General features: G+C 52.8%; 8 protein-coding genes across 8 annotated transcripts; 5 read left to right on the forward strand and 3 right to left on the reverse strand.

Moving 5' to 3' along the window:
* Positions 1-584: 584 nt before the first annotated feature.
* Positions 585-1772, forward strand: J4E87_002464 (uncharacterized protein; the record flags this gene model as incomplete). The annotated part of the gene is made up of 1 exon (XM_049374101.1): positions 585-1772. One exon carries the CDS (start codon positions 585-587, stop codon positions 1770-1772), a length of 1188 nt encoding a protein of 395 aa, XP_049236241.1.
* A 543-nt stretch (positions 1773-2315) lies between these two features.
* Positions 2316-3241, forward strand: J4E87_002465 (uncharacterized protein; the record flags this gene model as incomplete). Its single annotated transcript, XM_049374102.1, has 2 exons — positions 2316-2655; positions 2715-3241. The coding sequence occupies 2 exons, from the start codon at positions 2316-2318 to the stop codon at positions 3239-3241; spliced, it is 867 nt and encodes a 288-aa protein (XP_049236242.1).
* Positions 3242-4160: 919 nt separating this feature from the next.
* On the forward strand, positions 4161-5893 carry J4E87_002466 (uncharacterized protein; the record flags this gene model as incomplete). Its single annotated transcript, XM_049374103.1, has 2 exons — positions 4161-4463; positions 4598-5893. The coding sequence occupies 2 exons, from the start codon at positions 4161-4163 to the stop codon at positions 5891-5893; spliced, it is 1599 nt and encodes a 532-aa protein (XP_049236243.1).
* An 880-nt stretch (positions 5894-6773) lies between these two features.
* On the reverse strand, positions 6774-7634 carry J4E87_002467 (uncharacterized protein; the record flags this gene model as incomplete). The annotated part of the gene is made up of 1 exon (XM_049374104.1): positions 6774-7634. One exon carries the CDS (start codon positions 7632-7634, stop codon positions 6774-6776), a length of 861 nt encoding a protein of 286 aa, XP_049236244.1.
* A 1103-nt stretch (positions 7635-8737) lies between these two features.
* J4E87_002468 (uncharacterized protein) lies at positions 8738-9635 on the reverse strand (the record flags this gene model as incomplete). The annotated part of the gene is made up of 2 exons (XM_049374105.1): positions 8738-8812; positions 8868-9635. 2 exons carry the CDS (start codon positions 9633-9635, stop codon positions 8738-8740), a joined length of 843 nt encoding a protein of 280 aa, XP_049236245.1.
* A 343-nt stretch (positions 9636-9978) lies between these two features.
* Positions 9979-11011, forward strand: J4E87_002469 (uncharacterized protein; the record flags this gene model as incomplete). Its single annotated transcript, XM_049374106.1, has 2 exons — positions 9979-9992; positions 10051-11011. The coding sequence occupies 2 exons, from the start codon at positions 9979-9981 to the stop codon at positions 11009-11011; spliced, it is 975 nt and encodes a 324-aa protein (XP_049236246.1).
* Positions 11012-11188: 177 nt separating this feature from the next.
* Positions 11189-14534, reverse strand: J4E87_002470 (uncharacterized protein; the record flags this gene model as incomplete). The annotated part of the gene is made up of 4 exons (XM_049374107.1): positions 11189-14025; positions 14197-14259; positions 14308-14397; positions 14453-14534. The coding sequence occupies 4 exons, from the start codon at positions 14532-14534 to the stop codon at positions 11189-11191; spliced, it is 3072 nt and encodes a 1023-aa protein (XP_049236247.1).
* A 344-nt stretch (positions 14535-14878) lies between these two features.
* Positions 14879-16010, forward strand: J4E87_002471 (uncharacterized protein; the record flags this gene model as incomplete). The annotated part of the gene is made up of 3 exons (XM_049374108.1): positions 14879-15063; positions 15155-15875; positions 15924-16010. The coding sequence occupies 3 exons, from the start codon at positions 14879-14881 to the stop codon at positions 16008-16010; spliced, it is 993 nt and encodes a 330-aa protein (XP_049236248.1).
* Between the last annotated feature and the right edge of the window lie 101 nt (positions 16011-16111).

Here is a 16111-nt window from a genome sequence, read left to right on the forward strand (position 1 = left end):
GGAAGCAGAAGCGGAAGCGGAAGTCTCAGTGCATTTTGACTTCAGGTCTGAATGCAAGCTGCAGCACGGTGTTCATACAAGAGTATGGCTACTCGTGAATGAAATGCATAGCCAGAATACGTTCACAAGGCGTGCGCCAGGTCACACGTACTGTCGAACCCTCTCCCACCGACGCCGCTGCTTGGGTGGTAGTGGTTTCCGTCGGGAATGGTTTGTAATGCAGGAGTTACTGCGGTACTCGGGTTAGTCGCCTTCCCGTTGCGATGGTTGTAGAGGTAAGGTTGGGCGAATCGGAGTGGTGGGGTTTCCGCGTTGGCAGCAGCCTCGCCCGCCGTAATCGCCTATCTTCGGCTTGCTTCACGCCTTGCGCCCTTCCTCTCAACATGCCGCCGCAATGCCGCCACTGCGTTTATATCCCCTCACTCGCCTCTGCAGTACGTGGTCCCGTCCACCGACTGTGCGATTGACCTCACCTCCAGCCAGCAAAGACCCTGAAAGCGGCTGATCGAGCCTTCACTGCACCCCTCGTCCACCCCGCGTTGCACCCCCTGCGCCAGCTACACCCGTCACGGCCATATTCAGTCATGTCGGAGCTCTCCCAGTACACTGCTAAGAGCAGCAAAAGCACAACCAATGGCACAAGTCAGAATGGAAATGCCTGGGGCGGCGAGAAGAACCCAGCAGCCTTTGACTTCCGCTCCGATGTGCACACTACACCGACCATGTCGATGCTGAAAGCCATCCAGGAGTGCACCCTGCTCGACGACGTCACCATGGAAGACCCGACCACACTGTCGCTCGAGCGATTCGTTGCCGATCTCAGCGGGAAGGAGGAGGCACTCCTGGTGCTCTCCGGCACCATGGGCAACCAGGTGGCATTCCGAGCACATCTTACCACCCCTCCACACGCCGTCATCGTCGACCGACGTGGCCATATCATCAACTACGAGGCGGGCGGTGTAGCGACCCTGAGCCAAGCCATGGTGCAACCGCTGGATGCGAAGAACGGGACATACCTCACACTGGAAGATATCCAAAAGTACGCGGTCATCTCCGATGACGTCCATGCCTGCCCTACACGCCTCATATCGCTCGAAAACACGCTCAATGGCGCGATTATGCCTCTGTCCGAGGTCAAGCGCATATCAGCTTGGGCGCGCGAGCACGACATCATAATGCACTTGGACGGTGCGCGTCTGTGGGAAGCTGTAGCTGCAGGTGCCGGTTCTCTCAAAGACTACTGCGCCGAGTTCGATAGCATAAGCCTGTGCATAAGCAAAGGCCTCGGCGCGCCGATTGGTAGCATCCTCGTTGGTACGAAGGCGTTCATCAAGCGGAGCCGCTGGATCCGCAAGTCCATTGGTGGAGGTTTGCGACAAGCTGGTGTTGTTGCGGCTCCGATGCGCGTTGCCATTGAGGAGACCTTCCTCGGCGGCAAGCTCACTCAATCTCACGAGAACGCGAAGAAGATTGCGAGCATTTGGACAGATCTCGGAGGCAAGCTGCAATACCCCGTAGACACCAACATGGTTTGGCTAGATCTGGATGCGCATCATGTTGACATCAACAACTTTATCGAGCTAGCGGAGAAGTACGGCGTAAGGGTGCGCGGTGGTCGATTTGTTGTGCATTACCAGATTGGCGAGGAAGCGATTGAAGCGCTGCGAAAGGTATTCACCGAAGTGTTAACTGGTAAGGAATCGGCAGGGAAGAAAGCCGAAGCCCCACATGACCCCGAAGACCTCAAGATGAAGGGAAAGGGCGTGGAGTAGATACAGCAGCCACATCATGAGATTAGTCGGTAGATGAATAAACCTTGGAACGAATCAAACCGGTGCGCTCAGCCACGCAGCCACATGAATCTTCAGTACCTGCATGTCTAGCGTGGTAGCGTCTGTCATGTTCCGAATTCGCCGGGACATCGGAATCCACCAGAGCTTCCAAGACCTCGCTATTACGTTAAACTTTCAACTTTAGGCCAAAGACTCTGTCCACCGCTACCCGACGTCAGAGCGAACTCGTCATCGAACCCTCAAACACGACATTGCCAAGATGGAGGCCGAAGAATACTACATGAGACTGCTCTGGACGGCGCGGCGGCGCTGCGTATTCGCATTTGACTCCTCGGACTTGCTCTGATTATGTACAAACCTGCACGCGTCGTCACCTCTGGGCAAAGCTTTCTCCGACAGACGTCACTCTTCGCAAAAAGAGCAGCTGGACCCTGTGTACATAGACCTACGGCCTGCAGACCTGGCAACTCACACAACTTTCTTGTCTCCACACTACGCCAATTCCACGCGACGACAGCAAAGATGGTACCACCGATTGCACAAAACCGGACACTCCTGTCCAATCATCCGGATAAAGTCCGCATGCTTGTGCTTGAGACTGATGAGACACATCCCGATACGCAAAAAGAGACAGGATCCTTTGGGGTTGTTTTGGGCCAACTTCTCAAGAAAGCCGGAGACGCGCACAAGCCCAGTCTAGGTATCGAGACTGCAATGCAATATGTGGTCGAACCGGAAGGTGGCGCCATACCAAAGTTGGAGGAGATTGGTGACGATGTCCATGCTATTCTTATCACGGGTAGCTGCTGGGACGCGCACGGTAACGACCCTTGGATCCTCAAGCTCATGCAGTTCATCAAAGGTATGTGTCTCAGATTAGTCTTGAGTTGAGGGGAAAAGCAGTAGCTAAATACATAACAGACGTGTGGCAACATCGCCCCGATATCCGCTTCACAGGAATCTGTTTCGGACATCAAATCCTTTGCAGGACCCTCGGCGCAACCGTCAAACCCCAGAAGGACGGTGAATGGGAACTTTCTCATCAACCCATCCAATTGTCTGAACTTGGCCGCAATCTTTTCAATCTGCCCGAAACCGAGTCCAAGATCCATCTTCATCAAATGCATCTCGACCACGTCGTCAATCCTCCGTCTACCGAGACCACCGATCTGATACCAAAGAACACCACGGTACATGTCTGGGGTACCAGCGAGCATACAGGTGTGCAGGGCGTGTATATCCACAAGAGGTTGTTCACTACACAAGGCCATATGGAGTTTGATGAGGCTCTCGTGAAGAGGCAGTTAGAGATGAGGGTCGAGAGTGGGAGTGTCAGCAAAAAGGATGCGAACGAAGCCGCAGAGAGAGCAGATTGGATGCACGATGGCCTTCTCGTTGCCCAGGCAGTTTTGAGATTCTTCCACGGTGACGACGACATATACACGTAGGAACCATCATCGGGCTAGGTTCCAAGCGAGTCCTCCACGACCTTATGAGAAAGAGCATGTTATCGGCGTTAATTGAACTGAAAAATTTAAGAAGCATGGGATTAGGAGCACGTGGTATGTACTCAATACTGTTATAGAAGTTTGTTCGGTGTCAAGAGCGTACTTTGCGTCGTTACAGTGACGTACGCCGCTTCGGCTTCGAAGCGTTCAGTAGGACCGTCCGCAACGTCTCAGAGGGCAAAACGCACCAATCGAATGAAGTAATTTACAACCACATAGGGCCTCGTTGCAAAAGCTTGTCTCAACCTCGATCGAAGTCGATCCTGTTAGAGCAGGCTAAACATCGGGTGGGTGATGGCCTTCGGCATTAAAACGCCCGATGGCGCGCGGATAAGAGGTTCCGATATCTTATACCCGGATGCGACCCGGCCACCAACCCACCTGCCTCTTTCAAGGCGTCTGCAAGTGCGTCATCGCTCCACAGAGGCGTACCGTAGGGACAGAGATACAGCAGCAACGCCTTCATACCCCAGCTGTCTACATCGGGTGCCATTCGATACTCACACCCTGCACAATGGTCGGTCAACATCGGCCGGCTGCTCCCCGGCGTGCATACAGCACTACTTCGTTCACACGCATCCAAACCCTGGAATTAAGAATGTTGCGGAGCGAGATTCAACGGGGCACGGCATGCTCTCCACGTCCCGGCGCTAGCGTCATGTTCGACAGGCGACCAGACGGATTAAGGGTGGGCACATCCCCATGACCTGGGTCGATAACTCTTCCAGCCTCGCCTTCCCTAGACCTGGAAATAATTCCCACGCCACTCTGCACTGGCAGCTTGTTGAGGCATCTGCTAGCATTAACATACTACTCAAATTCACACCGCCCCTCATGCTAAGGTCATAATAGCATCGCCATGGCCACCCCCAAAGATACAGCAAGCGACGATAACCTCGATGTTGTTAGTGACAAAGAGAGAAGGAGCCAGGAGGTGGATATCGAGAAAGATGGACTGCAAGACGACCTGGAACGACAGGCCTCTGAGCCTCCATACTCCGTCTTCAGCAAAGGCATGAAGACATGGATTATCTTCTTGGTGTCTATTTCAGCTCTGATATCGCCGTTTGGCGCGTCCATGTTCCTCCCGGCGCTTAATGTGCTCTCCGACGTCCTGGATATTACACCTACGCAGGTCAATATTTCAATTACAACGTACATGGTATGTCTAAAGATTTCTTCCTCACATTCAACGAGATAGGGAACGCTTTGGTTACCCGGAAGGCCTCCCACAACGCAGCTACCGCTGACACTGTACAATCAGTCGATGATCTTGACCACAACTGACTATTATAGATCGCACAAGCTATTGCTCCCGCTTTCCTTGGGACTCTATCGGACAACAGCGGGCGAAGGTTGACTTTCATCATATGCTTCATCATCTACAGCATCGGCAACATCGGCCTCGCACTCCAAACCAACTACATCGCCCTTCTCATCCTGCGCATGGTACAAGCCGTTGGTGGCACCGCTGCTATTGCGTTGACAATGGCGGTTGTCGCGGATATCTCCACGTCGGCTGAGCGAGGCACCTACATGGGTTACGCACAAGCCGGTGTCTTGATGGGTCCTGCTTTCGGTCCGACGATAGGCGGTCTGCTGGCGCAGTACCTGGGCTGGCGATCCATCTTCTGGTTCCTTGCCATCTTCTCCGGCGTACTGCTTGTGTTGTTCGTGTTCTTGTTCCCCGAGACTTGCCGGAAAGTCGTCGGCAACGGCTCTATCCCTCCTCAGGGCGTCAATCGCTCAGTCATCAGTTGCATACAAGCTCGCAAGCTTGCAAAGCTGTCACCCGATGAGGTAACCCCTAAGCCCGAGAAGAAAAAGGTTGCCTGGCCAAACCCGCTTGCGACGTTCCGAATTCTAGCCGAGAAGGAGTCTGGGATTCTATTACTCTATAATGGCCTCTTCTTCACCGGTATGATGGTCACTGTCTCCGCGATCCCAGAACTATTCTATGCCGCATATGGCCTCAACGAATTGCATGTCGGCCTTTGCTACATCTCTAATGGTGTAGCTTCCCTCATCGCCTCGCTCACCATGGGTCGAGTTGTCGACTGGAACTTCCGCCGCTATGCCAAAGCTGTTGGTATGACCATCTCCAAGGGCAAACAACAAGATCTCAGCAACTTCCCCATCGAGCGTGTTCGCCTGCAGATCCTAATTCCGTGCCACATCATTGGCATGTTTGGACTCATCATCTTTGGATGGACTCTCAAATTCAGAACACACATTGCGGGTCCTGAAGTCGCTCTGTTCATCATGGGCTTTGGTGTCACTGGTGCTTTCAACATCACTAATGGCTTGCTTATTGACCTGCATCGCGATAAGCCCGCAGCTGCAACTGCGGCAGTCAACTTCGCCAGGTGTCTCATGAGTGCTGGCGGTACGGCGGCAATTATTCCAATGTGTCATGCTATGAACCCGGGATGGGCATTTACATTCATAGGGTTTATCATGGCGGTATTATTAATTGTTGTGTTTTGGGTCATGAAGAACGGAATGAAATGGAGACAAGAGCTGGCGGAGAAGAGGAGGCTAAAAAGCGAGGAACAAGAGAAAAGGGCAAAACAGGAGGAGAATACGACGTGACATGACTAATATAATTTATCTATCTTCTTCTTGACACTTTTCTTGAAATGCTATACGTTGGATACATTACACGAGTAGTCAATGAATGGCCAGACAGAAGCTCAAGAATCGTACGGCGAAGCTATATCGCCATACTTTTCCCTTCCAGAATCTCGCATGCATTCGTCCCAAACTATCAGAAAGTGTTGCTTATTCGCCTTCTCCAACACGTAGTCTGCTTTCGCTTGCATCCATGGATCTACTTCAGATACTATGTTACATAGTGGATCTATGTCGTTACTGTTTAAAAGCATGGCACCCATGCGACAGCCCAGTTCCACGTACTATAGTTTCAACGCATGCACGTGCGTAACGTGTAGCGGTTCGCGGTCTTCGCGTGCTACTACCAACGAGGCGGGCATCACCCACCAGAGAGCTGGGTTCTTCGACTCGAGACAGTGGTTCCGTTCTTCAGTCATCTCAGTGTCTGGGTTATTGCCGGATATCAAGCGTCGATCTCGCCACGCAAGGCCAGGCCACAAGGAATAAATAACGAAAGGGAAACCGAGCTTCTTTGCTATCGAAATACCGAGGACTACTCGTCCTGGGCCTGGGATCTGACTGGGCGCGAAGTCGTCGTCTTAACTGTTATTGATCAAGATTGCAAAATCCATATACCTGCAAGTACCAGAGTATTTCGTCAAACAGTTGGCAATTTCCGGCTCGTGATGGAACAGCGTGAAGCCAATACGGGCGTTGTCCTCACGCGCACATAATTCTAACAGTCTTTATCGAATAACGTGAAGACAACAATCACTTGAAGGTCAGTTTGACCTGAACGTTGCTGGCAGCGCGACTCATCCTCATCAAAATAATTCATTTCAGCTCCCATCTCATCATCTCAAACCGTCCTCAAGACTTTCACCCCCGTCATCTCAGCAATATCATATATCGCGTCAACTACCCGATCAACGTCCATGCTCTTGAGCGGTATTCTATGTGCACCTTCCCATTCCACCAATGTCACCGTACAGTCTTCACAATACTCGTGTAGTAATTTCCGATGAAGGTGTAGTCCTGGATCCGCCATGCCGTGGACATGCAGTGTGGGTTTATGCAGTGTAGCCTCCTCGTCCACCTCTCTGCAGAATTGAAACCCTTCCGATATGTCACCCGCACTCACAAGAGCCTCACTCTTCATGAGCTCAGGGTTCAAATTGCTCAGAGGCGCCCGACCAGCCAGTAGTATTCCGAACCTCCACCTTATGCCTGAGATGCCTGTGATACCGGTAGCGATCTTCGTGCCTTCTTTGCGCGCCTGTGTTTCCCTCGCTTGTTGTTCGAGAAGGAGGCTGGCGGATAGCTTCGCCCCTTGACTGAAGCCCATTAAGCCTACCCACTCGCCTGTGCCGCCTTCTCGATCATCATCCTCCATTGCTGTGCGCATCGCGTATCCGATCTCTTCAATACATGTGTCCGCATCGATCTCAGGGTGTTCGGGAAGCCATCGCAGCCAGCGTCGGAAAGGCGCGTAGTCGCTGTACACGCCGATGATGTCTGAGTGCGGATCGCAGAAAAAAGGGCCGTCAGCCCATACGAGGCGGAAGGAGTGTTGAAGGTGGCGGATAAGGGATCGCGATTGCGCTTTGAATATCGCGGCGTTGACACCGCCGCCGTGCAGACAGAGGATTCGAGGGAGAGATCTCGTGTCGGGCTTCGTTGGCGGTATTTTGGAAACTGGCTGTGAGTATGTTGAGGGCATGTTCGCTGTTATCTGTCCTTTTTACTTGACGTGTTCGCGATCAATCGATAATCGGCCGAGCCCGGAGCCTTGAAGAGTAATGGTTAGAGATTAGTACCGTGAACTGATCAAAATCTAACGTGGGGGCGAGCAGGTCATGCTCCAACAAGGCTGACACCCAGATAAAGCAGTTTTGGCGGCATGCGACTGACTTGCCGTGCTTAGGGGTCGGAGTCCGAAGCGTGGTTGAAGACGTCCTACCGCTGCCCCTGCATACAGTCATGCTACTATGTGAGACACATATGGTGTGCAGTGCTCTCCAGAGCCTGTGAATGTCCAGACTAGAGTTTCTTCCTAAGAATACATGATCTATGATGAAAAAAGAGTGTTGCGGTGAGGTGGAATGGGCAGCGACGGGCGGGGAACCGTATCGGAACAACAACGCGCTAGACGCTCATCATAGAATTCGCGATCGATCTTGCTCCATGTCAACGCATCGATTACACATTTCTGGCGCCAACGCTCACCTATCGGACTGATCGCTTTTCTTATATAGAGTATCCTTCAAATGAGCGTTGTCAACGCATAATAGTAATGTTATCCATCCGACTTGACCAGCAGAGTGTAACTGCAGTGAGGTACCAAAACGCGCTACCAGTGTTTGGAAAACGTCTTGAAACAACGTTTTGCTTTTTCGGACAGAATAGAACTTAACCCATAAAAGTAGTCAGGTTATGTTGGGCCTATCAATGACACAAGGTAAGCCCAAACAAGCCAAGAGTTGTCCTAGAGTTATGGACAGGATGAAAGAAGTTTAAGATTCGAGACGACTACCGAACAGTCCACTTTTCAATCCAACGCTCTACTTGCACCGACGATGATAACCACGACATCGATCAAGGTGTGTACAGAACCGGTACCCCCTTGGCATATCTGCTTGCGTAACTGCCATCATCATTATCGCCCCCCCAGATGCGCCTTTCGCGTGTCTGGCTTTAAGATCCCTAGTATTCCGTAGGTTTGATCCCCTGTTCAGATTCCCCTGGTGCTCCTAATATTTACATTCCCTTCGTTTCGTCGAGGTCGCGTTCAAATCCTTACTTCAATGAGGTGGTTGCAACTCTCTAAGCTGCCGTCTTCGGGGCACCTGCGGCGTGCTGGGAGAGGAAATCGGGATCATTCTCGAACTCTTCCTTGACCTTCAAGTTGTTAGCGTCTGTGCACACGCGAAGTTGCTCATGATAATGGACTTACGATATCAAGACCGCCTACTAGCTCACCATCCGCCCAGAGCTGTGGGAAGGTTGGCCAGTCGGCGAACTCCTTCAGTCCTTGGCGAACCTCGTCGTCGGCCAAGATATTGAAGAAGCCGTACCTTATACCCTTCTCACGCAGAATCGCCACTGTCTGCCGACTGAAGCCACACTGCGGTGAGCTTGGTGTGCCCTTCATAAACAGCATAACTGGCGCTGCCTTGACCAATTCGCCTAGCCTCCTGTGTAGTTCATCCTTGTTTGTCTGTTGTTCGCCTTCTCGGTGCTCGCCCGCGCTGTAGTCGGGTGCGGTCTTGGGGTCCTGCGAGCCAGGCGCGTACCCAGCGAGGTTCTTGCCTGTACTGTCCCCGTTCTCCTGTGGTCGTGTGACGGTTTGCGCGGGTGGTAGACTCGAGGATTGGCCGCTGCCTGCGCCGGCGTATTTCTCGACTGCGGCTCGTACTTTGGATGCATCTGAGCCCGACACTGTCTCCAGTGTCTTCCCGTCTTTCTGTAGGACGATGTATGGGACCGCTGTGACGTCGTATTGCTCAGAGACCTCGGGCAGCTCTTCGGCGTTGAGGGAGAGGAACTTTATCGGCGCATCGGCGGGGTATGTGCTGGCGAGCGTCTTCAGGATGACGCCCATCTGCTCGCATGGCTTGGCCCATGGCGCGTGGAAGTAGATGATGGCGAGGGTGGAAGGTGGGAGCGCGGATACGGTCGACTGGAAAGCCGACTCGTCGGGCATCTCCTGCATGGTAGCCATGATGCTAATCGTATGTCGAGGGAGGGGCGGTCGATCGAGCGTAGCGGACGTATAGTTGCCTAGCTGGTCTATGGGCGTGGTGTCGTCGTGATTGTGGGGTGTATGCGGCAAGAGTGCTGGGAAGAAGTCTGGAATGATGGTATGATCTGATTAATATTTAGTTGCCGCCCGAAGCAAAGCGCCTATGAAATCACGTCAGAGGCCGAATTGCGGAATCACCCCGCCATGGTCTGCTTCTCCGTTATCAGATCGGCGAAACGTGTCTCCGGCGCCGTTGATCCCGGGAACTTTTTTGTTAGCCAAGATTTCGGCATCAGCAACCAACCCAGATAACAACGACAAGATGCTGAAGACGGTGTACGTAAAGATGAATACCGCTTCTGCACGCATGAGCGACTCTAACATGCCACTCTAGCAAACCCAAGAATGCCCGCGCCAAGCGCGCAATGGCAAAGCGCGAGCCGCAACAGAACGAGAACCCCAAGACGACGCTCTTCGTCTCGGGCCAGAAGACGTCTCAGATCCTCAAGCTCGCCGTCGCCGACCTCTGCACAATCAAGCGACCCTTCATCGAGCGCTTCACCAAGAAGAACGACATCCACCCCTTCGACGATGCAACTTCGCTCGAGTTCTTCTCCCAGAAGAACGACACCTCGCTCCTCGTCCTCTCTCTACACTCAAAGAAGCGACCACACTGCTTGACACTGGCAAGAACATTCTCATACAAGATGTTGGACATGCTGGAGTTGTACATCAACGCAGAGACTTTCCGGACACTCCAGCAATTCAAGAACAAGAAGCCTTCCATCGGCCTCAAGCCACTAATCAGCTTCCACGGCACCGTCTTCGAGGACCCCAACCAAACCAAATACACACTAGCCAAGAGCCTGTTCATCGACTTGTTCAAGGGCCAAGACGCAACCGAAGTCGACGTCGAAGGCCTCCAATACCTCATCTCCGTGTCAGCCGAAGAACCCACCGACGCGCTCCCCAACCCGCAAATAAAACTCCGCTTCTACCTCCTCCGCACCAAGCGCTCCGGCCAAAAGTTACCGCGCATCGAAGTCGAGGAGATGGGCCCGCGCATGGACTTTACCCTCGGCCGCGAAATGTTCCCGGACCCGGATATGATGAAGCAGGCGCTGAAGAAGCCCAAGGGTGCTGAGCCGCGCACCAAGAAGAACTTTGACACTGATATGATGGGTGACAAGGTCGCCAAGGTGCATCTTGGCAAGCAAGACTTTGGCAACCTGCAGACGAGGAAGATGAAGGGTCTCAAGCGAGGAAGGAACGAGGACGACGAGGAGGTTGGTGTCGAGGACACGGCGAGTGAAGGCGAGGAGGAGGAGAAGACGCCCAAGAAGGCCAGGGTATGAATTGGAACAAGACATGAGATGTAACTGCATGGGCGGCGTTAAGGGTGCCTCTGGCGTTCAACTGTTGGGCGAGACTATACCAATCTGCACGTTTGTAGCAAGTCATAGGCGTCTCAAAAGTCAAATCGATTCGAGTGATGTTCAGACTTTATGATCTAATAATGCCCTGTCTACTGTCTAATCATCGTCCGGTTCATCGGCCAGTAACCACTTCGCCCGGCATTTCACAGCCGCACTTCTGACCTCTCTCTTCCCATCATCTAGAGCAGCAATGAGTCTCCTGACGACCTCTCTCCGGTAGCCTAGTATTCTCTCTTCCTTGAACTTCTCTGCAACCAGGTGCAGACATTTCAAAGCTGCTACCCTCACTGCTGGCGGTGGTGGCGTAGCCTTGTTTTCCTTCGTAACGGTAGCGTTGTTCAAAAGACGAGAGATGAGTGCACCAGCATGCTCCTCTAGCACTTCCGGCTTCTCCGTGAGAGTTGACGTGAGAGTGCCGATGGCAGCCTCCTTAACAACGTCCACGCCCTTGAGGTCCAGAGATTGGAGAAGCAGGGTAACGAGCTGTCCAACTTCCTCGACGACTATCTCAAACGGCATCCATCTAAGTGCTCCGCTCAGTGCGATGAGATAATTAGGCTTCGTCTGGGCATCCGCTTCTCGGAATGATTTTGTGATGTTCGGTACCAGTAACGCGAAGCTCTTATGCTTATGTAGACCGAGAATCTGGCAGTGGTTTTCCTTGGCGAGAAGGTCGTCGGGTTGCAATAGAGTTGTGAAACCTTGCGCGACGGTACTGCCATACTTCGGATGTGATAGCAAGGACAGGAGCGTCGGATACAATGTGTTCAGCGCAGGGCTGCTCCGCAATACAATGCCCTTGAGGCACGCGAAGATGATGCGTATCCGTGGCGGATCAAGCTTCTCCGGGTTGAGAAGATCAAAGTCCGCGACGAGAGGGTCCATGCATGTCTTGAGTGCAGCGCTGGTATAGTATTTGTTGATGATGAGAGACATCTGCCGAAGGGATGCTGATCGGACTGGTAGGGATAATGAGGGCTGCTGAGCGTAGTTTGCTAGAGAAGTGATCAAAAGTTGTAATTCGCAAGGCAGCGTCGCGTCCCTGCGGAGGGAAGCGAGGAGGTGTGTAGAGACGATCATCGTCTTGTTCGCTTCCACACTGGCATCCAGACTAAAGGGTGGAAGTTCAGTTTGTGGCTTGCCGCGGAATAAGGTGTACAGCTCCGCAGCAACATTATTCTGCTGTTCGGTAGGAAGGTACCTGATGATCAAGTTGCATATGCGGCCAACAAGGTCGAGTGTGGTCTCGTCGTCAAAAGCCGCTGGGTGTGTTTCATCAGAACTCGATGCGCGTTCGATGAGTGGCAACGCGATGTCCTTGTAGTAATTAGAGCTGTCTGAGCCCTGCGACAGCTTGGTCTCGCCCTTCTTGAGGGCGTACAACATCGCGGAAAGTAGCGCGACAATGTATGTTGAAGAGGCACCCTGTTGGACTGCGGCGCTGAACTTGTTCTTGAGTCGCAGTATGACCGTGTCAAATACCTGCTCCTCGCTGGCCAGCTTGGCGAAAGCTTCGAGAACAGTCGAGTAGCTTTTCGACCCGTCCGCGTCGGTGTCTGGTAGTTGCGCAAGGAAAGCCGGAAATGCTTTCTCGACTACGACCTGTGGCTTCTGGTGGGCAATCTCAACGATACCGTTGATGGCTGCTTCCTTAACCTCGTCCTTTCCATGTGATTCCTCGTGGATGACGATGGAATGCAGAAGCTGAATGATTCTGCCGATATCGTCGTCGCTGAGTAGTCCTCGCGCTTTCGATAGCTGGATAAGTCCATCAAGACAGACTAGTCTGAACGACACTTCTTTGGCCGGGGCTGTCTCGAGACCATTCAACATGACTTCTAGCGCTTGGTCTCGGAATTGAGCGAGCGCGTTGTTGCTGATTTCTTCTCCACCAGGGCCCATCTTTCTCCAGTCACCATACACGTCGATATTGGCTTTTATTAGTTGTACGAGAACTTCCAGTAAGCCTCGGCGCTTTGCCATGGTGTCAGCTGTCTGGAATAGTAGGAAGAGATTCGGTAGCACACCGGCTAGTACGAGGCTAGTGACTTCGGGAGACACATTGGCGATGCTTTCGAGAAACCTTGCGGAAGCTTGGGATTGCTTCGTGGGCGCATCTTCGAGGTGTTCGTTGCACTCCTTGATAACTGGTTTGAGATACGCATTGAGTGATCCTGGGGTGCCCTTCGATAGTGTCCTTGCAATCGCGGCTAGGCCTGCAAGCGCTTCCTTCGCTAGGTCTTCCTCTTGCACGTTCAAGACTTCAAACTTCAACGCATCCCATAACGTCACTGCGTATAAAGATACTGTCCTTGGTCCGTATTCAGTCACTGAGGCGGTAATCGTTGATAGAACGTCTCGCTTGGTGTTCATCGATGTGGAATCGAGCTTGTCCAGAAGCGCAGGGAACGCATATGGCGCAAAGTCGGCCGTGGATGAAATGCAATCTCGCAAGCGATCCTTCAGATCCTGCGCCGTGATGCCATACGGATCATCAGGTGGCGGCCTGAAGGTAATTGGGAAGTAGTTGAAGACTGCGTCAAACAGATCCTGTGCATCTCCGCCGATGTTCCATTCCGTCATTGGAACCCTGAGTATAGAGAAGACGACCATCAAGTTCCGAGGATCTTTCTCTCCGTCAAAGTATGATATGAAGCGTCCCAAGAAGTCTGGTGTCGCATCGTGGTGGGCTCGGAGGGCATCGCGGTATTTCGCCATAAGCGTATCGATCAGGCGCAGCACGGGGTAGCGTTCGCTCTGCTGCTTGTATTGCCGTAGCGGATGTGTGTTATTGAGGAGTGCCTCAACGATGCTGACTACCCGCTGGTCGTCCCACTTCCCCAGCTCTTCCAGCGCCAGGAGTGCCTTTGCGCATGACCCGAGGCCTTCGTTGTCTTCGGTTCGGGAAAGGGTGAAGTCGCAGAGCAGGTTCCCTAAGCTTCCCGTTAGCCCGTTTTATCTCATGACACGATGCTCTCGCCCTGGAAATGTAATCCATAACTAATGCTCCGCCCCACTACCAACAATCGTTTTGGTCTGCGATATGCGATGGATGTGTACGGGGAACAACGGAGTATGGACTGAGCGTTCGCGGGCTCACGTACGTTGTTGGAGGGAAAGAACCTTCTGTGGGACGGCTGCGAGTACCTCCGCAAGGTAAGACATGGCTACGATGAATTAGCCCAGCTCCTAGTATATTCCAGAGCGATACGTACTCTTCGACCGCGTGGCTCCATCTTCACTGTTCAAGTACTCCCCCAGGTCAGTGACCAGGCTGATAAGCTTCAATTCGCCATTCTTCAGTCCTATCCACAATCAGCCCTCATCCCGCCAGATGCCCCGCCGGAACCTCGTACATACGCGTCGCGCTCCGCTGAGCAGTCGCCGTGGCTTCTTTCTTGTTCCTATCAAAGTCCAGCAGATACTGTTGAGCATCTGACATGTTGATCGTCGCGGGTGCGGTATGCTGCAATGTGTTGCCGTATTCCTCGAAGCACGCGATTCAGAAAGTTGCAGAGTCGCGGCAATGACGTTACGGAGTTGCGGTGCTGCTGATTGGCCGGTATCGGAAGGGTGGGGCAGGTCGCGCAAAAAAAGTTAATGGGAAGTGTCGGCAGTGAGGAAAGTGTGCTTAATTGACCCGATGGGAGAGGCTTGACTGGTCCCTGTGGCCCCGTGCTGTGAAATAAATCGTCTTCTCTGGACCGACTCATATCTTGGATCTACTATTCCAATCGTCGACTATTCCGCTGCCCATCATCCCCAGAACAGCAAAGTTACCCCGCCATGGCCGACGATAAACCTAACTGCAAAGTCATCCTTGCGAACAACATCGCCAAAGGTCTTTTGGACGAAGTGCGCGACGGTCTAAGTAAGATTCCGCGCAAGCCGCTACTCGTTGGCTTCCTTTCCAGCGCAGATCCTGCCGCCAGGGTATACGCAGAATGGACAGGCAAAACTTGTGTTGAAAAGTGAGCGCGTCCACTAGTCGATACTCAGTTCTTCTATGGCTGAGGCTTTGGCTGGAAGTCGGGTGAAAGCCGCCTACTAACCTCATTGTAGTGGCTTCGCATTTGACCTGCGCGAAGTCGACCGCGAGCTCCTTGAGGACCGCCTCATCGAAGCGAACAACGACGCTGCCGTGGACGGCATCATTGTCTACTACCCCATCTTCGGTAACCGCCAGGACCAATATCTCCAGCAGATTGTCTCCATCGACAAGGACGTGGAAGGACTGTCGCATCGTTACATTTTCAACATGTACCAAAACATTCGCTTCCTTGACCCTGCCAACACCAAAAAGAGCATCTTGCCTTGCACACCCCTGGCCGTGATCAAGATCCTGGAGTACCTGAGAATCTACAACACCATCCTCCCATACGGTAACAGACTGCACGGACGCACCATTACCGTCATCAACAGAAGCGAAGTGGTAGGCAGACCGCTTGCAGCACTACTTGCCAACGACGGTGCTCATGTCTACAGCGTGGATATCAGCGATGTGCAGGAATTCACACGAGGCGTTGGTCTACGAAAGCGAAGACACGAGGTAGTGGAGAAGCCTGGCTGGACCCTCAACGACTGCCTCCCACTTAGCGATGTAGTCATCAGCGGTGTACCTGGAGACAAGTACAAGGTGCCACTCGAGTTGATGAGGGATGGAGCCGCATGCATCAACTTTTCCAGTGAGAGGAACTTTACGCCCGAGGTTAAGGAGAAGGCCTCCATCTACGTTCCTGCCATCGGCAAAGTCACTATTGCTGTGCTCTTGAGGAATCTGTTGGTACGTAATCATGCGTCTACCTACGGGACTACACTGACAGTGTTGCAGCGCCTCGCTCAAAACAAGATTGATGCTGCTGCTCAGGGCGTGGATGAGAAGTCCTCGGTTGAGCCAGTGATTCAGTCGACCGCATAGACCTGTTTATCATTCTGCATCGTGTCCTCATTTTGATACCCTATAGAAGGCACGCGTGCCATAACAAAACTCGCTCGTCATCCAGCTTTTCGCAATCTGAG

The sequence above is a fragment of the Alternaria ethzedia genome (genome assembly GCF_023757985.1).
Source record: "Alternaria ethzedia strain BMP 0044 chromosome Unknown scaffold_4, whole genome shotgun sequence".
Taxonomy (NCBI): domain Eukaryota; kingdom Fungi; phylum Ascomycota; class Dothideomycetes; order Pleosporales; family Pleosporaceae; genus Alternaria; species Alternaria ethzedia.